We start from the raw sequence: 16,074 nt of genomic DNA, 5'->3' as shown, positions 1-16,074 counted from the left end.
TTTGAAGAACTGAAAATAATTGAACTCCTTATTTTATCCCCCGTTGACATCAATGGAAAAGGAAAAAGTCATGTTATCAATACTTTACTAAACAACCAAGGGCCACATAGTTGATCCAAGAAACAAACACTCTTACTCCTCTATGAGTGCATGACAAAAAGTAGCAGCAAGAACTCACTCTATCCTAAACCAACAACAACAATCTCGCCTCAGTAGCAACAAATGGATGCACCCCAACAGCAACAAACTCAATTAACAACTCCATCTCTATCAATATCACTCTCCAATTGAAACAATAACAACATATGATAGTCATTCTTTCCTAATATCAATGAGCAACAACATCATCATCAACCATTACACTTCCACCAAAACATTGTATCAACAAATACAAAGCAATGATCATGATCATAACATCTCTTCTCAGGAAATAACAGCATACCATAAAACATCAGGAGTAATATGGTGCGGGCATCAACACTCTCTCTATGTCTCTATTAAGTTAACAATCATGCCATCATCATGTCTTTTCTCACTCAATATACTCCTCTTGATAATGTACAAGAGACTGCAAATGTCTCATCTAGGCTGTTGAGTACTTTTGCAACAATCATTCCTCCATGCTACATGCAAGAGACTAATCTAAGAGAACTAAGGACTATGACACAAAAATTATGCAATGAAGGTACAAGGTTATACAGGCCCATTGAATGACTACAAAAATGATAAAATGTGACTGTAAAATGCCTCCTTAAAGCTAACAAATGACTCATCACTTATACATGAATATCACCCATATGACTTCATCAATGACCCAAATGTGATACATGATATTACATGGCTACATAATGATTCTGAAAGGCCATACATGGTTGCAAGACATAGCATATACCAACTAAAACAAGGTTGAAATGACACTCAAATCTCTCTTTCTCAAGAGAATCTTGACTCATGACCACACATAGAATATAACCCATGGCTCACAATTCTCTTCAATTCATGAATCACTTCACCCAACACATTAAAGACAAGAAATGATAATACAGGGCTTCATAATGAGAGTACAAAACTATAACTCAGAATAATAATGTTGAGACAATGCAAAAAACCACCCATAATCAAGATTTAGAAATGAATAACTCTATTCCAAAGGGAGTATACACAACTCTCTCCAAAAATTTGACAACACATGTCATGAACCAGTAATATTTAGTAGCACCAACATCACAAGTCTCTAATAATCAACTATAGCAACTACTATCCATCAACATGTAGCAATAAGCAATAAAATACTATTATCCAACCATAGGGATCACGCAACAATATAACCTCTAAGGTACGAGAAAGCAACATAACATAGCATTATTGGTGACGAAAACTTGATTCATTGAGCAATAACGATAAACTTCTAATCATCTCGTAACTAACATACGTCAATATATTCATGTGATCAACCCAAACTTGATTTATCCAGCACCAACAACACCAAGTTGGCATGCAACCAAACCCCTCTATAAGAAGATTCCTTCTGCACCATACAAATTTGCTTTGCCCTTCCAATAGGTTCAACAATTTAATGTATTGTCCCACAGTGAATTGATTCAGCCAATAAAATCCTGCAAAGAAAGATAGGCCCAACACCCTAAAAACCTAAGAATAATAGATGCGTGCAACCCGGACAAGAAGAAACAATGAGCCAGCTAGGGTGATTTTGAGAACAACCAAAATGGGGTTTTCCAACTAGGGTGAAGCTCAACCTCATTAAAGCTAGCTATAAGCATCTTACTTGAAACCCTTCCTTATTGAAAACTCATGCTAGCTTCCACATTAATGCCAATAAAGAAATCCCAAATTCATGTTGTGCTCTCATTTCTCCTCCTTTTAAAGCTTGATTTCTCGAGAAAAAACATGGGCAATTACCCTGGGTGGAAAATTACCTGAGGTCAAAACCATGTGCTTTGTGCCCCTTATTCCATCATTTATTTATTTTTGTTTGTTTATTTTTATTTTTATTTTATTCAGTCCAACTGGGGTCAATTGGTTGGGGATATCACACAGTCAAGGGAGACTGACTTAGACTATTGTAATACAAGTGAAAATGTAGCCGACATCTTTACCAAGCCTCTTCGAAAAATGGACTCTGAAATATGTACACAACAACGAGGCATTGTGGAAAATCCATTTCTCCATTAAGAGGGATGTTAGAATAATGTAGAAATGGAGCGTTCTACAATTGTGAGTTGTTTGGTTGATAAGTTGTCCTATGATGAGTTGTACTAGTAGGAAAATCTTTTTCTCCACTAAGAGGGACATTAGAATAATGTAGAAATGGAGCGTTCTAGAATTATGAGTTGTACTGGTAGATTATTGATCTCTTTTACTTCATAGTATAATTTCTTAGTTGTTTATCTATTTTTAATATATTAAATCTATATTAAATCTAATTTCATAAGATCTAAAATGTCCAAAATTTATCTTAAAATATATATATAACGTTGATAAAACATTTGAATAACAAAATAAAATTTCACCTATATAATTTATTCTATTTTCTGCTTCTATTAATCTTATAAAAAGTTTAGTCTCCGTTAACAAAACATACCCTTTTCCGAATCTTATCTTCATTAAACATACCCTTTTCCAAATCTTATCTTCATTGTTTTGACGGTTAGTTGAGACACACATACTTTACCTGAAAATCATGCCGTCCAAAAGGTCTTCTTCATTCTTTTGACTCTTAGTTGAGACACACACTGTATTATATAAAGAAAATCAACACAAAAATTTATTTTATGGTTTTCTTTAAAAAATTGAATCATCATGGTCCGATATTATATAAAGAAAATCGACACAAAAATTTATTTTATGGTTTTCTTAAAAAAAAAAAAATCATCATGGTCCGAGTTGGTTGAAAAATATTTAATGAATAAGTAGCGATCAAATCCCATTCTTCTTTACCTTCTGATGTGATCTTGATTTAACTTCAACTTTAGGATTTACGAATAAATATTGGTCACAAATCAAACATCCATTACGTCACTAATCACGATATCACTGTGATTAATTTAATATCATTATTATTTTGTAAGGCGTTTAAAGTATGTAAACTAACGTTTCTCAACTGCTGATTAGATTTTAAACAAAATCTATTAAAAGCCAATCAAATTGCACCGCAGGGTAACAATGAATGGGAGAAAGCCTTTTAAACGGCAAGTGGAAACAAAATCAGAGTATAATCAGCTGATTACATTCTATGAACATTATGATTGTCCACGGAAACAAATTTATATTTACATTCACTTGTATTTGCTTTAAACATGCCAAATATCATCTTTTATTACATTAATTATTCACTTGTAATTATTGCTCTCCTAGATAGTATCTCTTACAATGACATTGTTCGTTGTAATTATTACCAAAAAGCGAGGGTACATTATCAAATATTCAAAGCTGCAATACAAAGTGGGTTTTAAGTACGTTGAATTTTAATTTTATATAATTTATAATATTTTTGGCTTAAATAAGCGAGACTGGTTTATTATTAATAATTAAATAATATTTTAAATAAATAACATTAAATACAATTTAATAAAATTTATAGTATTATTTTTTTATTTAAAAATATTAATTTTTTTTTTTAATAAACGTAGATAGATTTTTTGTAAATTTATTTATTTTTATTGTTTAAATTATGGGAATATTTAACATTGAATTTATTTATTATTAATAAAATTTTACAATTTATCTATATTGTTAATAATAAAATTGTATAGGCAATTTATGGTAGGTGAGTTTTTAAAAAGGGAAATTAGGAAGATGAAATAGGTAATATTGGGAAGATGGATATGAGTGTTAACCACTAAAAATTTCACCTAAATTTACAAAAAATGTTAATTTGGAAACTTTAATATTCACAAGATTAGATTGAGACAAAGCTAGAGTATCTACATCTCAGTAGACTTTAGCAATAAAAGCACTTGCAAAAGAATGTCTTGTGTCACACAATTAAGGGGGGTCTCATACACCAATTACTAGGGTTAAACACTTTTATAAAAAAGAGTCATATTACAAAACACTAAGGGTTTTGAAAGTAAAATCCCTAAAGAATACTAGAGGAATGATCAAAAGTTTATTTGCATAAGTAATCTATAAAATATGAAAGTCATGAAAAAACATATAAGGAAAGTCTCACAGAGGAGTAGGATGATGGAACATTGACTTCACTAATGACATTGGAGAGAGAGGAGACCAAATTTCAAACTGTTGGAGTGTGTCCAATTGGTCGGTCAAGCCATAGATTTCATCACTTTGATATTGTATCACGTGTTGATTCTCAATAAGTATCTACATTTCTGATGTTAGTTGCACCATCAATTAATCCACATGAAATCGAATGCAATGATATGGTCTTAAATCTCAATAGTTGGACCACCATTGGCAAGCGAAATTGATCATTATTTTTCCTATAGAATATCCATACCAAAAACTGAGGGGGTGCCATACCCCTCCTACTTGTCAACCTATGTTCTGAAAGAAATACAACATAGCTCAATTAATGAGTGTTCTGCAAGATTCCAATGCCAAGAATGAATCCAACATGATCCATTAACCTAGAAACCCTTACATCGGGAGGGAATGGACTCCAAGCCAACATTAAGTCACACAACATTAAATAAGAGCTAAAGTACCTTCCTTTGGATCTAATACAAATGAGGAGCATCAATCAATGCATTCTCATGATGGTGGATTCAAAACCAATCTCTCAGAATCATGTTAGAAATTGGCATGAAGTGATCTCTTTAGTGGCCATATAGAAAATAACATCACAGACGCAATTAATGATGCAAGAGGCTATGGGATTGTGTAGAACTAGGTGGAAGGGCTCTGAATGGGCAAGTGACCACTTCAATTTTTAGGGAGACTATTAATGTGTTGAGTGTGCAAAGGAAATGGAAGGAATTATGATCATGGATGGATGATAAGATTTTTGCAATTCGTATGAAAATAGATTGATTTTTTTAGCCTCTCATAGAGGTACCCAAGCTTAAATCCCTATTAATATTGGTGGAGTCACATACAATGACTTGCTTATGAATTGAAATTTTCCTAACTAGATTTATTCCTTAAGCAAATCATACAACTATATTTGATTATTGGCAATTGTACCCAAACTCCAAGATAAGTTGTTTCAATTTTTCCACTAGGGCTAAAGATCACCCTCCTTGGTCCTCGCTGCCAACACCACTTTATTATGATAATATATTAAATTTGATTTTCGATATTAATAAGTAAAAATTTTGAATTGTATTAAAACATAAAAGATTAAAGACTTATATGTCTCTAACATCTAGACTTATTTAAAATCTACACATCTATTATGATTTTTATTTAGGTTTTAAAATCGTGAATTAGGTGGCTAATTAAAAAATTTAAATGGATTCATGTGTATACTTCTATAAAAGAAATTCTAAATAAAATTGCAGAAGCTAGTGACTCTCTTGGTTATAACTTCAACATAAGCACATTAGGTCTTTTGACTAATTAGAAAAAACTAGTCTCTCACTTCACTAACTTCACAATCCTTGCATTCTAGACACTTAGGCCTAAGGCATGAACATTGAAGCCTACAACTTACAATCAACTCACACTACATGTTTACTCTGTTGGATGACACTCTAAGATAAGCACAATGGGTCTTTCTACTTATTAGAAAAAACTCATCTCTATCTTCACTCCAATATTGCAATCTCTCATTGCATACACTTAAGCCTAAATCCTGAATAGCTTAAAAGTTGAGCCTCACATGACATGTTCACACCCATGGGTCATTGACATTCTATATAAAACACTAATTGATTTTTTCATTTGTTTGAGTGAAAAAGTGATTTTCTGTTTGATTTTGAGAGTTTTCTATAGTTTCTCTAGTGTTGGTACACTACTTATAGATTTTGTTTTTTATAATGGGTTTATTTATTAGTTTCATTAGAAAATAAAATTATTTTGTGGTTGGATATGGAAATCCCAAATATATAGTTACCAAGGCTATGATGCATTCTATACATTCATACTTGAATCTAAACACAATTGATTTTGAAATTTTTACCTGTGTTACCTTTCTTTCCGGAATGTTCTATACTTTCTATTTGTCAAAAGATTATAAATTTCTTCAAAATACAGGCGTCCTATATTATTATTATTTAGCATGTCAAAAACCTATGAAAATTTTAATTAAAAATGTATTCAAACTTGTTTTTATTATTTTTAAGTTCCTCTTTAGTCCAATTCATGGTATTAAAAAGTAAGCTCCATTGTTCTTATTCAAAGTACATTATTGTCAATGGATTCAATCAAGCTACTTGAAATTTTGTAAGATAGTTTAGCATAATTTGTAATAGTATTCTCAATGGGGTGCAATATATTGAGACACGAAAAATATTTTGGAGGGCGTGCCTTCCGTACATTTGTCATCCTCCAGGCATGGCGTGACACATGCAAGGGTGATGGACATGGGATTAGCACGAAAGCAGTGGGGATGAGGTCAGAGGCAAGGTAGGTGCTTTGACTGTTAGGTTGGATTTAGGGAGTGAAAAGCATAACTATCTAATAACAGGTTTCTTACTCGCACTTTACAGTGCTATCAGAATATCATTAACAGTGGGTCTACGACTATTACAGGTACACATGGGTTAAACATAAAACGTAAATTTGAGTTTTGTTATTTAACTGACACCGGAATGAATCGCAATGTCATCGAATTAATTATTTCAACAAGAAACACAGTATGATACACCAAAAACAATATACAGAGGATTAAACCAGAGAAGGTTTACGTGCATATTCATTTAGATCCACCAAAAACAATATGCAGCCTACTAGCTTAGCGGCTGTTTGATAGGTTCTACAGCGTTTCTGAAACATAAACACGGGAATAAAACCACTCTGTTCTATGAAAAACTTATTTTATGTTTTCAGAAACAAAAACACAGATAGTGTCTACTGCGTTGTTTCCTCCATGTTCTGTACTCCTGCCAACTGTTGGATAAAGTCATAGATGTAACTCTGCTGCCGCCCAGCACTGCCCCCAACAATATCTTGGGCCTCCACTGCTTTCGACCTCATGTTCTTCCCCTCTTCTCCCTCCATTATCATTTTGACTGCTCTGCATATACTTTCTTTGCTGAAGGAGCCATCGTCTCCCCTTTCGATCTCTAAACCCGCCTTCAATTCCATCGTTATTTGGCGAGCATTCAAGCCATGGTCAAGCCTTAAAGGAAGGAGAATGAGGGGCAATCCACAGCTCAGCGCTTCCATGGCGGAGCTCCACCCGCCGTGGCTCAGATATCCACCGATTGACCCGTGCGAAAGGATACGCATCTGCGGCACCCAGCACCGGGCCACTAATCCACGGTCCCGGGTTCGAGTCTCGAATCCCTCGGGAAGGAGCTCCGGGGGATCGTCCAAGTACTGTGGAACGCGCAGCGACCAGAGGAACGGGACCCCGCTCATCTCCAAGCCAAACGCTATCACGCAAGCTTCCTCTCTCGACAGGAACGTCTCGCTGCCGAACGACACAAACACCACCGAGCCCGGCCTCTGAGTGTCAAGCCATTTCAGCAGATCGGAGCCCTCGCCGTTGCCAGCAACGGGCTGCACGGTGGGCATGAGCGGGCCGACCGAGAGTACGGGGACTCCGATGGCGTTCTGGAAATAGCGAATATACTTATCTTCGTATTTGAAGCAGGATTTCACAGCTACCGCCACGCATCCTTCCAGGGATTTAGAAAACCGATAGATCGGAGGAACGTGCCCGGGTATTCCGCTGTACATAACTAAAATATCCTGCGCTTCGTACAGCCTGAACGAGACCGTGGATGACGGGAATCCGAAGGGCGGAGCGGCCAGCTCCTCGGCTGTTATTTCCTGGTTCCGTAGTTTAGAAGGGTGCAAGAAATAACAGCAGCTGACCGGAGCAAAGACTGAGAAATAAATGACAGGAATGCGCATCTCTGCAGCGGCGCTTTGCGCCCAATATTGCACGAAGTCGTGGACGAGATAATCCGGCGACAGCTGCCCGAGCAGGCTTCGGAACGGCTTCTCCATGCCGTCCATGGCTTTCTTGAGGGGAAACGCCATTTCTACCGGGATGTCTGCTGTGCACTCGGCGCCCAGAGTCAGGCCTTCCGTCGGCGGTAACGGCAGTTCCAGCAGATCGATCGATCCCGGCCACTCCTGTAGCTGTAAGGAAGGCCTGAGCCTGGAAATGTTAAGAGGCGTGGAGAGGAAGGAGATGGTGTGGCCATGAATTGCGAGAGCCTTAGCGAGCTGTAAGAAGGGATTTATGTGTCCCTGAGCCAGCCATGGGAAGAGCAAGAAACGAAGCTTCTTCTCACTCCTCTGAACATCCATCATACAGGTAGCTATCAGTTACTTGTCTGGAAATAATGGCAAATGTCGAAGAACATTGCAGGGCTCTCATCAATAAGTATCGCAGGATAATTAATAATTCGATAATAACAGGCAACACTTATCCCGATTGCAGATTCACCTGGTCTGGCCCACCTTTCCAGCTACGTTTACAAAGACCGATGTTGATATTCATTATTGGAGATCTGTTTATCGTCGGAAAACTTTTGCAGCCGGAAAGCTGTGTTACGTCTGACATCATCTCTTATTTTTTAAGACGTGTTTTGAGCGATAATCACATTGGAATTAATAAATCACAGAACCTCAATTTAATAATCATCTCTCATTGTATACGCATTAGCAAAAGAAGCTTAGGTAAGGAACTCAATTCAATATACACTACTACTGCTTCCACAGGACGCCAACTTGTAAAAAGGAATAAATTCACAAGGAAAGTACATAATTTTATATCAATTAAAAAATAGAAGTAATTAAATGGAAAAAGTTAAAAGATGGAAGTAATTAAATGTAAAGAGTTGTATTTTCAGTTTTGAATATGTATAATTTTATACTTACTAAAAATATATCAATACAAGATTTTGATAAACTATTTAAATGTCCATTTTTTATATAGAAATTAAGTATATTTATTGAAAGTGGAAAAAATCAATTATTTTTTAATAAAATAATAAAAAGAAAGTGTGTAATTTTTTTTTAATTTTTAATATAAATTTTTATTTGTATATAGCATTTAAAAAATATTAATAAAAAAATAGATTACAAATAAACTATTTCAATTATTTTGGTTTATTTTAGATATATTTTTTATAAGTTTACATAGTCTACACAATCCAAGTACTCAAGGATATTTTCAAGGGGTTGAATCCATTTATACATTAAAAAATGCAATTTAAACAATGAAATTTTTTATATTGCACTATAAAAGAAATTTGCACTTCAAGAGATTTGATAAATCCATGGTATTGAAACTATTTTATCATCATTATTTTAAATATGTAAACATGGAACACTTAATTTTATTACTCCATGGTATTGAAATTATTTTATCATGGAGAATATATCAATTGTTTCTATATTTCCAAACAAATCCATGAAAAACATTGATATTTAAATGTATACATCTATTATTCATTATTTTAAATATGTAACTACCAAACACTTAAACTCATTTAAGTTTAAGAGTAATAAATAGACACCAAAATTGTTGTATCAGACACTTGTTTATATTTAAGTTTAAGAGTAATAAATAGACACCAAAATTTAAAGAGTAATAAATAGACACCAAAATTGTTGTATCAGACACTTGTTTATGGGAAAACCCTTTTTAGAGTTGAACCTTTGAATTCTTAAAAAAAAACACATGTTCTTAAATATTAGCTACTTTTTAATTATTTTAAAAAATGTAATATACTTAAGATATGCTATTAAATTTATGATCATAATGTAATAAATAAGTATTATGTAGCAATAGTCATATGACAATTATTATGTAATATAATCATTAATATGTAATATTGATTAGTTATAGAACCATTATTACACAATATTTATTTTTGACATTATGATAATATTTCTAATATTATGCCTTAGGTATACTATAGAATCCTTCCTGAGATTTAAGAAGATTACTTAAATTTCATGAGATTTTTTGAAATCGCTAGGAAAAATGAGTCTTTTGGTAGCTTCTTTCAATTAAACATGATTTATTATTAGGGACATGCTTCCTATTAAGATTATATGCTTAAAATAGAATGAGTTCCTAGATTTTGAAAAGTTTATCCACATAAAATTGAGGAAACTTAAATTTTATTTGAGGAGGTTATTCAAAATTAATTCTATACAACCTCCATTAGTTTGAGGAGGTTATTTAAAATAGATATTGTGCCACCTCATACTCTTGAATTTGGAGAGGGTTCCTAGATTTCCAAGGGTTTATCCACATCGAATTTGAGGAACCTTAAATTATAGTAAACCTCTTTTGATTTGAGGAGGTCGTGCAAAATTGATTGAATACAACCTTCTTTAGTTTGAGATGGTGGCTTTCAGGCAATTTAATTGTTTAAGTTTTGTTACATTCAATTGTCCATATGTGTTCACAAACTTATAAACACCAACATTGTATGTGTCAAACTAATGCATAAATGATTCTCCAGCTATGAAATAAATTTTACAACCTAATGCTCTAATACATACATTGGCAATAAAATTCTATCAAAATGGAAATTAAAGGGCTACAAAAGTTTTTTGGATTACTGAGCTTATGTTTTCAAGTGCACATTTTGAACTCTAATCATAGTCCTTTGTTTGGTGTCACAGGAATTAAATGGTTCTATGATTCCTTAAGAAGCACTTTCATTCTTCAACCTTAAGTGCCTATCTTCGCTACACTTAAAAGATAAAATTCAATTAGGAAGAAAAAAAATGCTACAAGTTTATTGGATCACTAGGATTATGTTTACAAGAGCATTTTATGAGTTTTGATCACAATAATTTGTTTTGTGTTAAAGACATCAAAAAGTTTTTCAATTACTTAAAAATCACTTTTTTTCTTCAACCTTCAGTGCCTAGACTCCATAGGAAATCCACACTTTTGCAATGGACATACGAATGTTCAAGAAGTAAAATGATAGTGATTTAAAATATTGATATATAGAATAAAAATATATCTAATTAGCTAATCTAACTAAGAAATAAATGAATTTCAAACACAAACCAAGTAGGGGGGCCTACCTGTTGACTTGCGCTACAAAGGAAAACTATAGTATAAGTACTTTGCTATGAAATAAAACTCATAATAGCATCATTTATATTAAAAGAAGAATACACAAGTTCACATTACAATTATAAGGCAGTCTAGATAGACTCAACATGAATCCACATATACTTTGTCATTAAACTACAATATACACCAACATATGGCCTTCAAATTGGACCATTTGAACAACTTTGTAATACACAAATTGATTGCTTTCTTGGTCAATCCTTTAATATTACAAGCATCGAACTTCAACCTTTACTTTTTATAGATGTTATATAATATAGGGGATGGTGTATTGAACCATGAATAACTCCCAAGGACATACACACTTTTTAATTGTTTACATCCCAAAAATAGAGTAGGGGGAAATGCAATTAACATATACAACTTTTGTTGACATGGATAATTGCTTGTATGTTGGAATAGGATATTTACATGACATGGCATGCATGAAAATGTCCATGCCACTTTCCAAACCTTGACATTGATTAACTATTCAATTTTTTTTATGTTCTATGCATTGCCACCCTACGCTTTCCTTGAGAATTAAACATGAGTTGGTGCCTTCCTTGTCTAATTGGGAGTAATCCAACCAACACTAATCCATCTCAATCCACCTAGAAATGAAAACCATGTGGCATATTTCACCTTGGGGGTGCATAGATATGACAACTAATGATTTGGGTTACTAGATTTTGACTAGTGTTACAAGATCTGATACTCACATTAGAAAAGGAAAGCTTTAGCTCAAATAACTCATTAAAAATAAGGGAAAATCATTGAATTTAACAACATCACAACTTATTAGCATGTGATGACCATAATGCAAATGATTGTGACAAAAGGGAATGATAATAGGCTATATGAGGGAGTAGAAAGGGAAAAACTCACACTTTTGATAGTAGTAAAGGCCTCAAAATGAAGGCCCAATTTCTCCCCCACACATGAAATTTTGCAAGTCCTTATGAAATCTTGGGTGAATAGCCAAAGCTAGATCCAAAAAGGTCCCTCAAAACGATGAAAATTATGTTCCCAACACCTCCCCTAATTATCATAATACAAGGGTATATTTCACATATCTCATCTTGTTTCTTTAATCTAGTTTATTACATTTATAATATTTTTAAACCTTTAATTTAAATTTTAGATCTATGGGTTATAAAAACTACACATAATAAGTAAAAAAACTAACCAATTCATAATCAAACAAAACCATTGTATAGTGGTAACCCAAGGATGATAAGGCCCTTATCTGCTTAATGCCCCAATACCTATGTCCCTATTGTGCAAAAACTCCTTATCATGTCCATATCAATCTTGTATGACAATGATGCATTTTAACGAATCCATGGTGTGTTCATGGCCTTGATCATGGTCCTTTAGCTCAAGAAACTCAAGTTATTGTCCCTCAAATGTTTCCTTGACCATGGTCTCAAACTCAACCCTAGTTCACAGCTTTAGATTATCCCTAGTGCACAAAACCCCATATCCCACATTAAGAATGATGATATCCTATACACCAATATATTTTGTGGCTTGAGGCTTCATTCATGTCCCTTGGTCCCTAGAGACCTCATATAGAACCTAAGGGCCTTATTTTCCCTCCATTCCCATTCATAAGGCCTTTAAACCCATTTTTACAATACAAGGCATTTTAGGAGCAACCATATTCCACTTAAAGGCGAGATATCCTCATTTTCCAAACTTTCCCAATGAGGACCACCACTAGTATACATAGATAATATGTATTCAATATATGTGTGTTGCTATATATACAAGTTATATGTGTTAGTACACACACACACATATATATATCTATCTATTTGTATACAGTGTCGATATATATACCAATATATATAATCACATATTATGTTTATATTTATACTAGTATGTGTACCAACATACATCTAGTAATAGTATATATATTGAATATATAATGTGTTGGTATACTAGTGGTTATTGTCATTAGGTAAGCACAATACATAGATAGATAAAGAGATTAATAATTTAGTTTAGGGTTGTAAAAGGACCATAACTTGGTATATTTTAATTCTTTAATAATTATATTAATTCATCTATTAAGAAAATGTTATGTTGTTGTCCCTAATATGCTAGTGGTTGTCCTTACACCATGATTAGGGCCCTAATACAAATCCCTAACATGTCAAACCTCTAATGGTGTCCCTATTACACTTGTAGGATAAATATTTCATTGCTTGTGGGGTGGTCCTCATTTTGCAGTTTTCCCAATGAGGATCACCATTAATATGCTGACATAATTCTCTCTCTCTCTCATAATTCTCATCTATTAAGAAAATGTTATGTTGTTGTCCCTAATATGCTAGTGGTTGTCCTTACACCATGATTAGGGCCCTAATACAAATCCCTAACATGTCAAACCTCTAGTGTTCCTATTACACTTGTAGGATAAATATTTCATTGCTTGTGGGGTGGTCCTCATTTTGCAGTTTTCCCAATGAGGATCACCATTAGTATGCTGACATAATTCTCTCTCTCTCTCTCTCTCTCTCTCTCTCTCTCTCTCTCTCTCTCTCTCTCTCTCTCTCTCTCTCTCTCGCTCTCTATCGATCGATCGATCGATCGTTTTTAAGTTACCAAAAAGTAAAATGCCATCTATAAATGATGAGTGGGTTACCTCAATGGATTCCTTAACTTGTATATCTCTTAATAATCTATTTCCCTTTGTTTCTATAATGAATCTACTAAGCATTTATTCTACCAAGGGGAACAAAAATGGTGACAAGGGGCATCCTTGCTTGTGACCCCTAAATTTCATGAAGAACCGCGAAGAAGAGCCATTTATTGACACTTCGAATTTTGCAGATTCCACACACCCCATAATAAAATTAATAGATTGAACTGATAAATCTATTTAAGGAAAAACTAATATGAAAAGGAGCCTTTTCACTTTGTGATGTTCCTTTGAACAATCATTTTTCATAACTATTATGGGTTGTTTTATAGTTTTTATTGAATGAAACCCCTCCTATGTTTCCCAACAACATCATGAATTTTCTTATTAAAAATAAATCCAAATTGTTCTTCTAAAATGGAATTAGATAGTGTTTGTTTCATTTTGTTTCCAATGGTCTTCGAGAAAATATTGTAGATAAGGTTGTAAAGGAATATTGTTATGAGATCATCGAAGGTGTAAGGTCATTATTTTTTGAATTAAGTGCTATAAAATCCCCTAATATCTTTCCATATACTATTCCCTTCTAGATCACCCTAAGAAACTTATCCTGTAAGACGTTGTAAAATCCTACGAAGAATTTCGTAATCAAAGCATCAAGGTGTGGAATTTTGGCCATCTGAAAAGTCCTGAGAATATCTTTTAATTATTCTATTCCTATAACTCTGTAAATTCATTCATCTCATCATTAAAGAATATAGGAAACAATCTAACTATTTTCACAATCTCCCTTATATTAGATACATCATTCACCTTAAACAAGGATTGGAAGTGTTGTTTACTTACATGGGAAATATTCTTAAAGGATGAGACCTATGAACCATATAGACATATTGACTCCATAATACAATTAAATTTCATTCTATGGAAAACATATTTTTGAAATAAATTCATATTATTATCTCCTCAAAAAATAAATTTATATGGATTTTAAATGTCCACTTAGTTTCTTCCAGCTTTGGAAGGACTTTATTTTACCTTAAAGGTATTTTAACCATTCATCCTCATTGTCAATGAAAATACCATTCTTGTCTTAGTCAAAAAGTTCCTACGTCATTACATCCACAACCTTCAAGTCTTCTTGGTATTCTTTTGATTCTACGTTTTCCCATACTGCAACAACCTTCTTAACTCTAATCAAGTTGTTAGAGAATTGAAGCATTCCATATTCGCTAGTGAAAATTTTATACTTTTTCCAATTTCTTAGAATTAGATGTCTAAATCTTTCCTCCAAGAGCCAAGAGTGATTAAACTTAAATGGAAATGAGGCATTTTGATTCTCCACCTCAAATTAAAATAGGGTAGGTAGATGGTTATGGTTCCCATGAAAAGCTACAAAATTATTTTTATCTATAAATCTCCTCAAGGGTCTTCTTAGAAATACGAAAATGATTCAATTTCTCCAAAACACCAATCTTGCTACTTTTGGAATTTCACCAAGTTGAAACAACCTTAATTGGTTCAACATCCATCAATATTAAGTCTTAAAATACGTGAGTGAAATGTTTTTCTAGTGGATCTAATCTACCATCCTCAACCTGGTATTTTCTTGAATTCAGAGTAAGATTTAAGTAAACTCCTATGGTCACCAACTCAATATTCATTGATATTTTAAATCATTCTAGAATGTAACGAACTTTTATATGGCTCCTACAAGTTCACAAGTTTAAATAGCTCATCTACGCCCTTGGCCCTTCCTTCAACCATAATTCTAGAAATGAGACAGATAAAATTAGTAGCCTCAAATCTATCATTCTAACTAGTTACTAGGCAATTAGAGAATCCTTGTGCATTCATACCACAAAAAAAATTCTCCTTTAAGATAGAGGAAAGAAACTCAATTAATTTAGTCCCCTCATACATTTCCTCTTGGAACATAATCACATCCAACCTATACATAGAAAGAAACATTATGAGGGATAAATTCAGTAGAAAACCCCCTAACCTGTTAATGTTAAAAGACAAAGAAATCATGATGTAGCAACCTTCCTATGGTTTTTCGCTCTAAGTATCCCTTGTATGGTCAATTATTTTCCTACCTTTAACTCCCTTTAGGCCTTCAAATTTTTTTTTTGAGATATATGATTTTGTCCCCATTGGATCCAGTTTATAATGCATCAAACCTAAAGCACTCTTGATCCTTCCTCTTTCATTTTCTGAGCTATATTTCCTACAACAA

The 16,074-nt window shown here is 33.5% G+C and overlaps 1 protein-coding gene across 1 annotated transcript; it reads right to left on the bottom strand.

Annotated features, from left to right (window-relative positions):
* Positions 1–6,707: 6,707 nt before the first annotated feature.
* LOC149244145 (UDP-glycosyltransferase 91C1-like) lies at positions 6,708–8,495 on the bottom strand. Its single transcript, XM_089367931.1, has one exon. It carries the CDS (start codon positions 8,407–8,409, stop codon positions 6,994–6,996), a length of 1,416 nt encoding a protein of 471 aa, XP_089224057.1. The 5' UTR covers positions 8,410–8,495; the 3' UTR covers positions 6,708–6,993.
* Between the last annotated feature and the right edge of the window lie 7,579 nt (positions 8,496–16,074).

Source organism: Pinus tabuliformis, chromosome 8, assembly GCF_031772625.1.
Source record: "Pinus tabuliformis cultivar Carrire ecotype Pingquan chromosome 8, CPIR1, whole genome shotgun sequence".
Classification (NCBI taxonomy): Eukaryota; Viridiplantae; Streptophyta; class Pinopsida; order Pinales; family Pinaceae; genus Pinus; species Pinus tabuliformis.
This window is presented reverse-complemented; position numbering and strand designations above follow the sequence as displayed.

What these genes read in the sequence shown, in the direction of transcription:
- LOC149244145 (XM_089367931.1), bottom strand. Translation starts at nt 8,409, where the DNA reads ATGATGGATGTTCAGAGGAGTGAGAAGAAGCTTCGTTTCTTGCTCTTC.